Source organism: Protobothrops mucrosquamatus, unplaced genomic scaffold, assembly GCF_001527695.2.
Source record: "Protobothrops mucrosquamatus isolate PMUCROS unplaced genomic scaffold, P.Mucros_1.0 scaffold1071, whole genome shotgun sequence".
NCBI classification, from domain to species: domain Eukaryota; kingdom Metazoa; phylum Chordata; class Lepidosauria; order Squamata; family Viperidae; genus Protobothrops; species Protobothrops mucrosquamatus.
In genome coordinates, this window is record NW_015387299.1 from 26,896 (window position 1) to 43,774 (window position 16,879).

A 16,879-nucleotide genomic window follows, 5' to 3' on the forward strand; every position below is an offset into this window, starting at 1 on the left:
TCAAGAACCGAGCTATGGATTCAATCCATAGAAATGCAGTCTGGAGCTCCATTCTCAGCTGCAGAATGAAGCTGTTCCTTCAGCTGCAGAAGAAGTAGGCCGGCTAGGCGAGGTTATTGGTGCCGCCGCTGTAAGGTGAGTGGAAAAGACATCCCCCCCTGAAAATAAGATCTGGTATCTCTTTTGGAGGGGAGAAAAAAAAGACCAGGTCTTATTTTTGAGGAAACACAGTATAAACCACTTAGTTTATGATAGAAGGACCCTATAAACTTGAGTAAACCAAATAAACAAATAAATGAGAGTTCTGACTCCTAATCACCAAGAACCAGACCATACTAGGTCAAATTTAATACCCAACTGCAATAATCTATACCCCCTTTTTAAATTCTGTTGTCCTTAGATCCAAACTGAGGCAAATATCAGGGTTGACAAAAATGATATTTTCATTTGTGAAGGATAAAATGAAAAAATAGGAAAAAAGAAAATGAGAGAAATATCATACTGTTTGATATATGTATTTGTTTTACTTTTTGACATTAATTAGTAGTAATAATAATTGAAAAAACAAGAGGTTAAAAATCATACCTGTTTTTGATCCCGTAATGCAGCTTCAGCTCTGTCTTTATGTTCATAGAAGTCCATAAGCTGATTTTTGTCATTTAGATAGCATATTTGGAGCATCTGATACTCGCGTGCTAAGCGTAGGTTTTCATCCAGTACATCATCCAGGGAAATCTATGGAAAGTTATTCTAGTTTGCCATTACAAACAATTTTTAAAAGTTACTACATATATATTTATAAATAAAGTCATATATTACATATATTAGGTATACACCAATTTTGTATTATAAACACAAACATAATATATATACTGCTTCATACTTCTAATCAATAATATGTAAAAACAACAACAACCTTGTAGGAAGGTATGAGTAACAGGATACAAAATAATTCTTCTACTGAAAAATGGCTGTGAAAAAGAACTATTTAAACTGGATATAAAGTCCCTCAGGAATGGAGTTTTGTACATACAGTATAGTTGGTGCTGATATATTTTACAATCCAGTCCTTGCTGATTTATGAAATATTTTCATAACATTAAGGCCCAAGTCATAATGTAAAAAAGCACAACCCAGAGACGTTAATTACATTGTTCATAATGTAAAACTAGGTGCAGGAATTTATAACTTAAACTTAATCAAGAAGATCAAAAGCCAACATTTAGATTCCAAAAGAAAATATTTTATTTTATTTATTTTTATTTAAAGTATTTGTATAGCCAGGCATCTTAATACCAGCTCTGGGCTTCTTACAACCACTTAAAAATGCATACAATCATAAAAACAACAGTGATAAAACTGAAAAACAGAAAAAGATGCCACAACTGCACATTCTTGATGCAACACACATTCTCATGTCATCCTGACCTCCCCTATCCCAGAGACTTGGGGAACAGTCAGGACTCTTTGGAATGATAAAAGACCCTTGAAGGAGCCTCTTAGAAAGTGTAATCCTTCAGTTAGAGATATGTAAACTGTGATTGTGAAATTGTCTTGAATGTGTATTGTATGGCGCTATGAAACCATCAGGAAAATTTTATTTGTAATATTTGTGGTCCTTTGAATCAATTGTTTTTTATTATTGCTTAATAGATATAAAGTCACTTCATGGAATGTAAGCAATTGTTCAATGACCTTTATATATATATATTTTTGTGGGGCTGGTTTTTTGGTGGGGGTTTATGTTATTCTAATGATTTATGCCTGCAAAAATATGACATTTCTTGTCCGATATAAAAAACTTTGACAATTATTAAGTGATAGTGGGGAAGTTGCTGAAGGGAAAAAAAATCCTAACCTAAGTACCTCCTTTCCTTTCTTCTATCAGTTTCACTCAGGCAAACCACTATTTCAAAATTAGCCAACAGTGATGAGGATGTTGTTCAATGTGTGAAGTAGCAGGTCAATAGCTATTTACCTGCAGGTATAAGAAGTAGTTTTATACCTGATGCAATGAACTCCAGCTCTTAGGAACAAGTTATGTTCCTTTGAAATCAAGGTGGTTATGCTGAAGGAGTATGAGAAAAGACTTTTCACCGAATTCTTCTTTCAGCTGCCAATATATGATAACACTGATGGCAAGGGGGACATCGTTTTCAGAATAATGAAAATGTTCTTGAAGGAGAGATCTAATCCCTGAGAGATGAAGGTATATTCTTTCATTTTGAGAATGGATGAGTTTAGACATGACATGTACATACTTGCTTGGTGACTTGCCAATCTGCTACAAAACCATCGAGATAACTTTTACAGAAATACAACCTTTTCCAAATACAAGCCGAGCTAAACAGGCAGAGCTTAGAAGTCTTAAATGTATGGGTAATACCAGTGGATTCTGGGATAGGTGGGTGGAAAGAGGCAAAGGTAGGACAGAATGATGAAATATGGTGGCATTGTGACACAATTCCCACCTCTTTTCTGTGTGCTGATGAGATACCACTGTGTAAGACAGTGATGTCAAGTAGAGGGGCTTAGACTGATTAGATACTGAGGAACTTTTAAGGACAAGTCAAGTCAAAGAAATAAAAATGGAACCAGGCTACTGGTTTTTGATATTAGGCAAGTTCCAGAGCTGCTTTCAAACTGATTCTTGAAAGAAAGTAAACAGATGAGAAACTGTAGATATTTTATAAAATACAATAAAAGATTCCTAGTTACAACTATCACCCAATTACCTATCAGTCTACTTCAGACCGACCTTTATTTTTCGGATACTCTTTCCAAGTACAGTCGTTATTGGATTACGGGATAAAGTTTCTCCTGGGTTATAATTGTGATTATAAACATACGAAGGAACGGTTACAATCATAAGAGGTAAGGTTCGACCCTCTAAATCTGACGAACCAAACAAATGAGAACACAAGTATAATGGGTATAACAGAAACATGGTGTAACAGAAAGAATAAGTAGAAAACAGTCATTCTTGATAAACTTTATAGGAAGGACAGGGAAGGGTATAGTGAGGAAGTGATGCTCTTTGTATCACACAGGATATAAAATCTAATGTACTAGAAAGTATTGGAACACTGGATTCCTCCTCAGAATCACTATGGATGGCAATATCTAATATAAACTAGATTTAAGGATATGCTATTGCCCACCTGATCAAAATGCAGAAGGTGAAAGAAATCATGAAGGCGTGCAAAGGAGAAGCTATTGTAATAATGTAGGACTTCAGTTATTCTCACATAGGCTAGGTACATTCAAGCTTAGGCTATGACAAAGAAACAAAATCTCTAAATAGTCTAAATGAATGTGTTTTAGAACACAAAGAAAGCAGCTCTTAATTTAATCCTAAAGGTGACATTGATCTCATATAAGATGTAGGTGTTGTGGAATTAATAAGGATTTTTTATAATGCTATGACATTTGGCATACATGCCAAAAGGAAAAAGAAATTTTGAAAATGAAAGGCTGACAAGGAAAAAAAGAATCAAAATAAAGGACCAAATCTGTTTACAATATTTATATTGTAATTATTTATATTTACAATATAATTTGGAGAATGTTTAAAACTAGAGGACTCAAGCAATTTCTGTATAAGAGGAAGCTAGGAACATTTGGAACTTTTAGCTTGGAAAAAAGAGTAATGGGCCATCACACTGCATGCCATGACCAAAACAGAGGAGCAAAAGTTTTGGTCCCTCTCAAATATCAGGAAAAAGGTCATACAATGAAATATTGGAAGATTTAAATCAACAGAGGAAACATTTCTTCATAAAGAACATAATTAATTGTGGAATACATTACAATGAGATGGCTTTAAAAATAAATTCAATAAATAAATAATGATGCTCTTGTGAGATAGGCATCCATATAAATATGACAGATAGACATAAAATCAATGGAAGACAAGCGTATCAAGGGCTAATAGTCTTGGAAATGCCATATTAACTTGAGTTTGAGGATAGCATGCTTTCAAAAACAGTGACATAGGGTATGTTTCCACTTTCTTTTTGATAGCACCCCAAGGGCATATAGTAGATTACTATGAGAAACAAAATACTGGATTAAGATGAGCCTTGGACTGTTATTGTGTTCATGTTCTAGATTACTATTACCTAGATCAGGAAAACTACATTTCAACGATACATGCAGCTGCTTTGAGAACAATATTGGTAGCTAATATCATGAATATTTTCTGAACTACCAGTATAAACATGCTTAGATAGATGACCCTTGAGTTTATAATGGATGTAATTGTGCTATTTTACATAGGTGTGTGATTTATTATCATAAAATGAGTTACATGAAGGATGTTTTGTTACATGAAGATTATATAGGTAAAGTTTGATTTGTTTCATTTAAAGATTAGGACATGCTGCTTTTGTGAAGAAAACTATGTTAAAATATGAAATATATATTTATGGTCCACCAAGTTAAATATTACTTGAATATTTGAATTATGATTAAGGCATACCATAATAAAATTGGTGAATAGCAATTCACCAAAATTGTACAGATAGGCTTTCAAGAATGTTATTTTCCAATTTTAACTAATATGGTGACAAGTGATACATTTTTTACAGAAAACAATTCTGATGAAAGGCTTATTTGTCTAAGCCAGGCATGTCAAACTCGTGATGTCACGTGATGTCGCGCAACGCATCGGGCCGGTTTTGCCATTGCCGGCAATGGGGTGGGCACGGCTTCCACGTGATGCGTCCAGCCTGCGGGCCAGCAGTTTGACACCCCTGGTCTAAGCTGTTTCCTAGAATACCCAGATCTATTGAATATCCAAGAATTTCTCCCTTTGTATTTTTAAAATGGTATAAAACATAAAAATTAATTAGAACAACCTCAAAACATTAGCCTCATAGAATCCTTTAATGTTGTAAGCACTGTTGACAGAATTTCTGATTCAACAAATCTATTCTTTTCTTTTTCTTTATTTCACTGATAACTTATTTTGTTTGATTGAACAATTCAGTAGCAATGGACATGGCTGACACCCAGTGGCCTTACAGGTAAGATTTAAATACATGCACCCTCAAACACAATCATATAACACCTTCAATTTCATACTTGAAAATTGACAAAATTTAAAATCTTTTAACCAAGATAATGTTTTCTAGATATAATGCTTTTTGTGGACTCTCTCTCTCTCTCTCTCTCTCTCTCTCTCTCTCTCTCTCTCTCTCTCTCTCTCTCTCTCTCATTTCTCATATTATAAACATTCAGCTGGAGGATTTTCAACCTACTCTAAAGGAGTTTGGTTCCTCTTAAAAGTCTGGGCTAGTAGTTTAGAGATGCTTCTTGTAGAATTGCATTAGAACTGTAGATTATCTTGGTAGCACAAGGTATCCTTTGTCAAATTTGGTTCACATAATAAATTTAATTCTGTCAGGATAAAGATAACCTTTCTGAAGTAATATCATAAAATCCTTCTATTTGGTTAGAATTTTGTAAGATAACCTAAACTTAGATTTATGATGTAGGTATTGTTTCTGGATTTATTTTATTTATTCAGTTTGCATAATGGTGAAAGTTTTGTATTAATGCTTAGATTAAGTGTTTTATGTCTTAAATGATTTAAACTATTGAGAGTGTTGAGAGGACAAAGAAATGCTGAATTTAAGATAGTTTGCATTATTATATTATTAATTTATCTTTAGTGTTGAAATTATCAGAAAGTACTAAAATCATTTTATCCATGCTGCAGAATCAAACAGGAAGAACTTTAAGATAGTAGACTGAGACAGGTGATAGATTAAACCTCCCTCTTTCCCTAATTTATACATCACTAATATCATATAGCTGTCAAAATTCTGACAGTTGAAACTTTGTTTACCTTAAAGAATCTTTTATTCGAGAAACAAAGTATTGGCACTACATAGTTAAAGCCAAAAACTGAATTCCCCTCCCCTGGGCACAAAGTAGCAAAGCACAATTTCCTCCTCCAATTAACAGTCATAAATCACATTCCCCAATTAGCGTGAAGCACGGGCTTTCTCCCCAGCTCTCCAGCCCACCAAATCTTTATCAGCTCTGGGCGCAATAACCTTGATTCCCACGGCTGAGTTATTGTTGTTATGACTAACTGGACTCTCATCCACATCTCCCCTCCCAGCATCATCTAACTCTAAAAGTGAAAGAGAAAAGATGGCTACATTTCCATCTGTTGTCAAAGCAAGAACATCCAATGTTAGCAGTGTTGACAATAGCATTTCCACATTATACACATAAACATTCATCTTTTTATTTCTGCCTGGTTCTATATTCACAGTCTTTAGACATGAATTCAAAAAAAGGAAAAGAAAATGGATCCAGGAAACTACAGGTCTGTCAGCCTGACATCAATATCTGGAAAGATTCTGGAAAAGATAATCAAGCAATAAATCTGCGAACACATAGAGGCAAACAAAGTCATAACCAGAAGCCAACATGGATTTGTCAAAAGCAAACCATGCAACACTTTGACAAAGTGACTAAATTAGTGGACTAGTGAAATGCTATGGATATAATTTACCTGGACTTCAGTAAAGCATTTGATAAAGATGACCACAATCTTTTATTTGATAAGACAGAAAAATGTGGGTTAGATAGCATCACCATCAGATGGATTTGTAACTGTCTGACCAACCGCACTCAACATGTAGTCCTTAATAGAACTGCATCTACATGGAGAGAAGTATGCAGTGGGGTACCTCAAGGCTCTGTCTTAGGCCCAGTACTCTTCAATATCTTCCTTAATGATCTAGACAAGGGGATAGAAGGGGAACTCGTCAAATTTGCAGATGACACCAAGCTGGAAGGAATAGCCAATACTCCAGAAAATAGGCTCAGGATACAGAAGGAATTTGATAGACTTGAACATTGGGCCCTATCTAACAAAATGAAATTCATTGTAGAGAAAAGTAAGGTTTTACATTTAGGCAAGAAAAACCAAATGCACAGGTATAGAATAGGTGGTACCTGGCTCAACAATAATAACAGGGATCTTGGAATCCTAGTGGACAGCCACTTAAATATGAGCCAGCAATGTGTTGCAGCTGCCAAGAAAAGCCAACTCAGTCCTAGAGGGATAGAATCAAAATCATGTGAAGTGTTAATACCACTTTAATAATGCCTTGGTAAGACCACAATTGGAATATTGCATCGGGTTTTGGTCGCCATGATATAAAACGCATGTTGAAGCTCTAGAAAGAGTGCAGACAAGAGCAACCAAGATGATTAGGAGACTGGAGGCTAATACATATGAAGAATGGTAGCAGGAGTTGGTATGTCTAGTTTAATGAAAAGAAGAATTAGGGGCGACATGATAGCAGTGTTCCAATATCTAAGCAGCTGCTACAAAGAAGAGGGGTATCAACCTATTCTCCAAAGCACCTGAAGGCAGGACAAGAAGCAATGGACTGAAACTAATCAAGGAGAGAACCAATCTAGAACTAAGGAGAATTTTCCTGACAGTTAGAACAATTAATCAGTGGAACGACTGGCCTCCAGAAGTTGGGGGTGCACCAACACTGGAGGTCTTTAAGAAAAGATTGGAAAAGCATTTGTCTGAAATGGTATAGGGTTTCCTGCTTGAACAGAGGGTTGAACTAAAAGATCTCAAAGGTCTCTTCCAACTTTGTTATTCTGTTGTACATTCTGTTACACATTCTGAATCAAAATTTCTACTTTTCAATTCATACAATGCATTTGAGGAAACAAAATCCCATTTCCACTGAACCATCTTGATTAAAAGCTTCTAAAACTGTTTGATGGAAATATACAAGGCAAATATTTTATGTTACAACAAACTTCTATCTTATGTACTTCTGCTATTATATCCACTATTTAAAGTCCCATGCTAATTAAATTCTGCATTCTCAAAGACAATTCTGTTTTCTGGACTCACTGAAACTACAAGGTGAAACAGTGGATGGCCAGCAAAGTTGCTCCTAGTAGGAGGTCGCTCCTTATGAAACGCTCTATTTCCAACATTATGGTGCCTGCATCTTAACAACATTACAATTAAATTAACAATCTATTTGTGCAAACCTCTGCACAGATAAAGAATAGTCACACAGAAGTAATAGAGCATAAACTTGGCTTAGTACTTTTTTAGAAAACAAAATAACTTCTCATCTACCCAACCTATTTCCTACTGGGAATGGGTACATTTGTCAATTTCTGTTTCACCCAGTTTTTCAATTTGCCTAATTCTTAATCTATACCATCCATTCCATCCCTATATTATTCTACAATGTATAACAAACCCTGTGTGTTAATTGATATATTTCCTAATATACCATTTTCTGGGCATGTTTTGCTTTGTATAAGAGCAGATTGGACATAATCTGATCTTATATAATGCTTTCAGATATGGGTATCCATTGCTGTATATAGTCTTGTGCATGCTTTTTTGTCTGATGCATGCATTTTTATATGTTTGGAGAATTGCGTTCTCACATAATAAAAAAGCAAAGTTCAAAACAGGATTGTCTTCTCGTTTGTGTATTAATTTGGAAAGGAGCAATATGTTATGTTTGTATCAAAATCCAAATGAGTAAATTTCTCCCTTATTCCTACTATCCAGTGGTTATATATATTATTTTGGCTGCTTCAAGACATTTAGTACCTTTTCCTTGAACTTATGCATGTTTAAAATCAAAGGTGATTATCTTTATTTTAGCACATTTTTAGATAGATGACTCTGTAGTCTAATAAATTGAGGACATTGTGCACATTCTGCCTTCCTTTCCTAATGAATTTTTGTGGTAAGAAAACAGATGGATGAAGCAGTGGGTAAACACAGGAGGGTAACAAATAGAAGGTGATCTAAAATTCTGTGAATAAGGCAGTGCATTTATAGAATCAAAACATGCCTAGAAATACCTACAGCAATCTTATTTGGCTGATAGCCCAAAGAAGATAATCTGTTTTTATTACCGTAATCTTTTTTTGAAAACACATCCACACTAGATTTTTTGTAAGTCCTACAAAACCTAAGCTAATATTTTTTAATCATCAATTTTAAATGTACTTAATGATGTAAATATAATCTTTCTAATTTCATTTAGAAACTCAGGATTCTTGAAGTCCTTAACATTTATACATATTTTTATAAAATTATGGAATGTAAAGAAGATTCAGAAGTTCAACTCATAAAGGAGAGCTTTTCCATGATTAATTCTTAATCTTAATCAGAATAGAGTTGGAAGGGACCTTAGAGGTCTTCTAGTCCAGCCCCCTGCTCAAGCAGGAGTTCCTATATCATTTCACACAAGTAATTGTCCAGTCTATTCTTAAAAACCTCAAATGATGAAGCACCCACAATGTCTGAAGGCAAGCTGTTCCACTGGTTAAATTGTCCTCACTGTTAGGAAGTTTCTCCTTAATTCCAGGTTGGTTCTCTCCTTGATTAGTTTCCATCCATTGTTTCTTGTCTTGCCTTCTGGTGCTTTAGAAAATAAATTGACCCCCTCCTCCTTGTGGCAGCTTCCCAAATACTGTCCCCCCTAGTCCTTCTTTTCTCTAGACTGGCCATTCCCAAATCCTGCAACCATTCTTCATGTTTTAGTCTCCAGTCTCTTTAATCATCTTAGTTGCTCTTCTTTGCACTTTTTCCAAAATCTCAACATCTTTTTTGTAATATGGTGAACAAAACTGGATGCAGTATTCCAGATGCGGCCTTACTAGAGCTTTATAAAGCGGTACTAATACTTCACGTGATTTTGATTCTATGCCTGTTTATACAACCAAGGATTATATTAACTTTTTTGGCTGCTGCCACACACTGTTGACTCATGTTTAAGTGATCATCCACTAGGATGCCAAGGTCCCACTCACAGTTACTGTTTTTGAGCCAGGTTTCACCTAATCTGTACTTGTACCTTTGGTTTTTCCTGCCCAGGTGTAAAACCTTGCTTTTTAATGAATTCATTAATTCACCTGTTGCAAAAATAAATAAACAAGAAACTTCACCCTTCCTCAATTCCCAAAATTATACTGGCATGTTTTTCACCTACTTTGGCAGAATGTAGAACTGCAGTTCTACGAGAAGCATGGCCAGTTCATACGCTACAGGGTTTAATGAAAATGAATTCTTGGAAGCATGTGCATATCAGTTTGAAACCTTTTTTTCTTCTAGGAAGAAATATAGTTGCCATATCAGCAGAATCTGATAAAAGATTTTAAAATCAGAAACATCCAGTGCCAGAAGTACGGCAAAATATGACATGAAGGGCTTTCACAGGAGAATTTTCCAATACTTCTGCAATTGCACTGAGGTGCTAGAATTTACAAAGAACATTTTCTCTAAAAGTGGATACTTCTGAAAATTATATTTATCAACTGCAAATATTTCCAAATTCTGGAAAAACTGAAACATTAGTTCTTCTATTATTATCAAGTGTGAAAAATTTCAAACTTTCAGTTTATTGTGATATGACCTAAACTTTTCAAATTTATTTTTAGAATCCAAACAACAGCTACCCTTAATTAAGGTAATTGGGACCAGCAACTTTATTACTAAATGACATGGTCATAAAGCATGATGTCAAGCGATCTCACAGATTTATGATAGTAGTTGCAATATTTTTATTTACCGTTGTTAGGCAAATCCCGCATGGTCAATTGTGAATCAGTTGCCAAGGTCCCAAATTATAATCACATGGGGACACTGCAATCACTGCAACTACAAAGAATGGGTTTTATTCCCCTCATTACTTTGAGTGATCACTGAATGAGTAGATGCTGAACAAGGCTACCTACAATCCCAAAACATATATATTTATATATGGATTTGTATGCTACCTTCTCCAAGGATTCCCAATGACCTTATTTAAAAGTAAATCAGAGCACAAATATCATATAGACAGATCAATCTTAATGTCAAAATTGTCTAGAATTCTACCCATTCAGAAAGGAATAGAACCACAGAAGAATAATGACAGTACTGCAATTCCAGCCTTGCAGATGGCCCAATGAACACCATGATTAATGATACAAATGCTGCTAAGAAATCAAGTAAGTGTAGAAGAGGTGTACTCCCTCAATCTAAGTTCTACTATAAGTCATCCACAAGAGTGAGCAACAAGACTTTCATTCCATATATGCATATGAGCCCTGAATGAAGGAATGTGGACAACTTGCTTCTCTATCCACTGCTCCTCCATCTTTTTAACAATTTTATCTAAAAAGAGAAGTTTGATGATGGGCTGATAACTGCCTATAGTGGTTGGATAGGAATAACCTTTTGGGGTGGGAACATAGCCATTGCCTCTTTTTAGGCTAGCGTTGTCATCCCATCTATTTAAGTATGCCAAAGCAGAAAACGTTTACTTTTGAAGTTGCATTGGTCTAGCTATTGCTGCAAAGCTTTTATAAGCTGCTGCAACTCCCATTTCTTGCTGCTGAATTGAAGGTCTCTCCATACATCCTGGACTTGGTAGAAAACTATACTGGCATAAAATTTGGTACAAACCCTTTTTGTGCTTTTATTGCCTTTGATTCAAGTCAGTGTAGTCACCTGAGTTCCTTCCAAAGTAGTGGAAAAGTCTATAAATTTTATATCCCTTGAAGCAGCCTTTGGACAATGTCAGAAATACGAGGATGAGGTGAAGGCAGTATCATGGCATGCAGAGGAAAAAGGATGTTGCCAAGATACATTTGTATTGCAGTTATTTATTTGAATTCAGAGATTGCTCAACTTGAAACAATGTTGTACAGTTTACATAGTAAAATAAAAGACAGTTAAAACAGAAAGAAAAATCATCGGAAATCCTGAAATACCCAGAAGAAAAACACAATGCCAAAAATGCCCACTGAGGGGGTATGAGGAATCACCAACCCACCATCCCAAGAAAAACTGACAAAGGACAACTATCCCATCCCAAGCCTGGGCGTGAACTCAAGCTTGCAGTAACTTTTGGAACATCATCAGGTTGGGAGCTGAATGGATTTCCAGGAGTATGTTATTCAGAGGTAAGATACCAATGGTGAAATCAGTGTTGATTCATGTAAAATATTAAACCTATATCTGCTTTTATGTAAGCAAGTCCCACTGAATCCAATGAAAATTGGATTTAAAATATATAGGGGTTTTCCTGGTGGTATTTAGTTTTTTTTTATGTCTTAGGTTCCAAGATTAACTACACTAGTATTGGAGTGAACACTCTCTAATATTTAGCATGTTCTGATCCCTTAGTCTACAGCACTAAGAACATGCGGACAGATAAAATGAAGGTGAATATTGTTAGATATATAATTTGGTGTACAAAAATGGCAAATATACTTAAATTAAAGATGTTGTTATGAACTATAAAGCTATGATTCTGGGCTTAAAAATGAAGAGTGAACCATGGTTCCCATTCCACATCAACTTTCTTTTAATTTCAATACCACCTTCCCTTCAGATATTGGAAAATGGGTATTTATTATCCAGGGGCAAGGAGGAATTTCATAAAACAAAAGGTAGAAAGAAATGGAAATTCAACACTGTTTAAAAAAGATAAGTGAATAAATTACAAAACTGTCCATTTGCCTGCCCCTTTTAATCTTACTGTCGTATTCAAACTATTGGGCATGTAACTGAATATCTCAACTGTACCTGAAGAAATAATGGAGCGTGTCTCTGCAGTAAAACAGAACGGCACTAAACTGATGAGTTTAACCCAGCAGAAAGAGCGGCTGTAAACATGACAAATGCCTGCTATTGATTTCAGGTTTAATTACTCTGTGCAGCACTGACAAAGCCCATCAGATGTTGTTGTGAAGTGTAAATGGAACAAACTACACTTCACTGCCCATAGGAAACTGATGGTGTCTGCAGTTTGCATTGTTTACTTTATCCTCCGTAAACTTCAGCCTTGATCAAATTAACAAGTGCTACTAACCTCCAACAAACTACAATGCACTATGGTTTTACAGCAACAGCCTTGGAACAATAGTTGCGCAGCATTTCATTGATAACAAATGTCTAGCTAATAAGAACATGATGGCAGCTGGTCTTTAATGTCCAGTACTCCTGTCCTATTATCACTTGCAGGATGAAAAAGGTGTTTTAAACCAAGTTTATGATGACGCAAAAAAGAAAATTATTCAATACAGCTGATAAGGCCATTTAAAATGTGCTTTCCTCATTAATTGGTTGAAGTGAAAATATTACCACTATGTGCTGAAACTGTAATTTTGATTATCTGTGTCTTATTTTTGTACTTTTCTCTCTTAAAACAAATTGCTTAGGGTTGCATATCTGTATTATGGCAAGTGCAGTTTGGTGAAATTCTGAACATGGAAAGGGTAGAAAATAAATTATTAAACAAACACAACATTTTGATCCTATTTTGCAGGTAGAAATGGAGGGGGTAGGAAATGATCTTCATTAACTCCCTTTTCCCCAAATATGCTGTGTAGCACTGACAGCTCTCCCAGAGCAGCTGGTGAAGTGGTGCTGTTCTAGATGTTGTATGGGATGAGGGAAGGAGAAAATTCCTCTATGTCAGCACAAATAATACTTCCTCTAAAGTTCTTCTAAGGGAGAAAAAGGGAACCATTCTGTACACTAAAGATCAACTCAGAATCCAAACCGATCAGTCTGTCAAATTTATGTTATAAAAGAATGATCAGCACAAATCTTTATTGTTAAAAATATATATGAATAAAGCATGCAATATTTATAGGTTGTCTGAAGTCTGAATTAATAAAAACAATACCTGATAGTTTGTTCAAGTCAATATCATACTATGCAATCACTATTAAAATGGTACTGTTTTGAATGAATGTAGGTCTATTGATCTTATACAATGAATTCAGATGTGTATTTTCTAACCACACTGGTGTAAATGGTGAGTCCATAGATTAAACATTTCTCATAATATAATAATACCATTATATTACATAAATTTCATTCAAACTGACATTTAGAATGACAAGAGGAGAGAAATTGAATTCTCAGTTTATTATGTAACTCATTATAAAGGAGGAAATAAAAAATATTATTTTCCTTCCATATTATTGAATGCAAGGCTGCTTATGTTAGTAGGTATAAAGCAGTCAAATAATGCAATTCCTACACTGCACCAGCACTGCTGATGTTTCTGAGTCCAATTTAAAGTGCTAGCCTTAAATGCAAGGCCTTTCCATCATACAACCATTTAAATGTCTGCCTTGGAAGGCATGAAAAGAGGATTCTTTTTCCTATACTCCATATATGCAGCATTTTACCAAACAGACTCTATTAGTCATTATTGTTATAGTATAAGAGAAGAACCCTAAAGACAGATAGATAGATAGACAGACACACACACACATAAAGAGATTTTCTTAATGATTTTCTTATAGCTCTTGAATGGAATTTTAATTTAGTTGCTTGGACTCCAGTATTACAGCAAGTTATAGGGAGGAACTCTTATCAACTGCTTATCCCGTTCATGCAGATTATTTTCTGTTTGCAATTCTCAAGCACATGGATAATGTATGTGGAGAGCAGAGAGCCAACATTTGCTCAATACTCAATCCTTGCCCCTCCGGGTTGATTAAGACATGATTAAGGAAGGTGAATAGAGGGTAGACAGCTGGGAAAGGAATTGAAGAGAGGGCAGACATAAAAAAATCAGAAAACAATAGATTAATCAATTGACAGCTTATCTCATAAACAGCAACTTACCTCAGATAGAAAGAAATCCAGGAAGAAGCATTTCAAATCATTTAAGAAATTGTAACTTAATTAACTCACTATAAAGGAAGATGAAAATTCCTCTTACCATTTCATCTCAGGCAAGCATTATAAACCATTTATTGAAATTTTATACTTCTTGCTTCCTTGATCTTGTCCAGCTGTGGACAAGATGAAGGAGTGATGCCTTCTAGAGACTGGGATATATTCTGTCTACTTAAAAGATGTAATTATCAGACTTCTACTGAAAAGGTAACCCTTGCCTCAGAAGAGCTCTGTAACAGTAACAAGCTGCATTGTAACTTATGAGTACAAGTAAATGCTGGTTGTTTCATGGCATCAGCCTGGTTATTTGAGTTCCTGTCTCCAATAGTTTATGCCTATCTGATATGTTGGGCAGAGTGGGTATACTCTGGATTCCCCCAGTTAAACATTGTAGTACTGAGGAAGTGCACCTTGTACATTCCCACCACTTCAAATGTTCTGTAAATCTCTGAAGGCTCAATTCCCAGGGCTGGCCTTAAAATTTTTGTGGAATTCTAGCAATTTTTCAGCTGCTGTTAATATATTTCTATCTGATGTTCACATTTTCATTTTTTTATTATAAATCCTTCCACCTTTGTAAGCTACCCAGAAACTTCAGGAGTTCGTGGCTTCTAAATCTAAGAAACATTAACAATTATAATGTTGTTAGGCACAGAAAGATATCAGTTTACTGAACTTACGAGTCTGGTAGATCTTGGGAAGCTCTCATACAGCAAATGAGTTGTTAATAAGAGTATGAGACGGAATTCATAATTAAATAATAATATTGTATATGGTGCTTTAGCAGTAACTGGTGTTTTCATGTCAACCAGCATATGTTATTTGTTTTTAGTTTCACATTACTAGCATTAGGTAGACAACAGCATGACTGTATATTTCATTCTCTCCAATCATGGTGTTTGTTTCTTCTGTACCAGTGAACACTTCTATTTTCCATTGATTACACTTATAACCCTATGGAATAATCACCACTTATGCATTTAGACATTCGGCCTGTTGATCTGATCTCTGAAGACTGATATTTTCACTTCTCTGTTGTTTGTCACATTTTTGTCAGGTTTTTTTCTTCCTCTGTTCTATTTCATACGTACCTATTTATGTGTGGCATATGGATTTAGTGGTCTGGCATGGCTATTGTGCTACTGGCATGAGTTAGCAAGTGAGAGGAAAAAGGGAAAGAAGCAACTCATATACCGGTATATTCTTGGAGTGCAGTTGATGAGCTGACCTGGATGCTAGTCAGGAGCACCTGTAGGTAGCTTTCCCACCGATCAAGCCTTGTATATAGGTGTTGGGGATTAAAGCCGAGGGGGAAAACCACTATCATAGAAACTGAGGGATCAGCTGCTGATCTGACTTGTGAAAAAGTGTGTGTGTGTGTGTGTCTGAGAGAGAGAGAGAGAAAGAGAGAGAAACTGAGAAGTAAGTTGCCATGTTTTAGCAAGTGCTGCAGAATATGCTGCTGGAGTGACTATGTTAGAAATTTGGTCGGAGGAAATATTGTGTGCAAGAAAATTTGTTTGTGCAGTTGCAATTCCTGGCTCCAGGAGGAAGAAGAGGATGAAGAAGTTGATGTGATGATCCCTCTAGCAGAAGAGAAGCAAAACCCCAGACAGAAGGACAAACTATACCCAAGGCCAAGGGGAAGATAGGGGGCTGTAAATGAACACTTGGAGTTTCCACAGAAATCCTAGATGAGGGAGTGATGGGCAGAAGACCCAGAGGGAGAAGGCCCAGAGGGAGGTGCATTACTCAATGACTACACAATGGGTCAGCTGACAAGATCCAAGAAGGCAAGACACCTGAGCATACTCTTCAGTAACAGCCAATTCCCTCCCCCTCCCAGCCGTCTCTGTCTCTGTGACTCTCTCTCTCAGTGAGAAACTAAAGGGAGGAGGAGAAGGAGGAGAAAGAGGAAGAAGTGGTAGCTTAGCAACAGAGCAGGTGGTTCTTAGCAAACAGCCCTGAAAAAGAGTCTGAAGAAAGTGACACTTTTCAACATTAGTTCCTACTTGCTGTAAATTGTCCATAGTAAAAGAATCATAGAAGTCTCCATCATTTATTATTGTATTGTCCTTGTTAAAGATTAAAAACACATCCAGCTGCATTATTTTTCCTTTTCTTTATTGCATTCAGACAGTAAATTACCCGTCGTTATATGAAGTTTTT

At 35.7% G+C, this 16,879-nt stretch overlaps 1 protein-coding gene across 1 annotated transcript in view; it reads right to left on the reverse strand.

The window, feature by feature from the left end:
- Positions 1-585: 585 nt before the first annotated feature.
- Positions 586-16,879, reverse strand: part of CCDC178 (coiled-coil domain containing 178) — a gene marked incomplete at its 3' end in the record, with an annotated part of 88,069 nt that continues 71,775 nt past the window's right edge. The window contains 1 exon segment of the mRNA XM_029284892.1: positions 586-735. Within this exon segment, the coding sequence (XP_029140725.1) occupies positions 586-735 (150 nt within the window).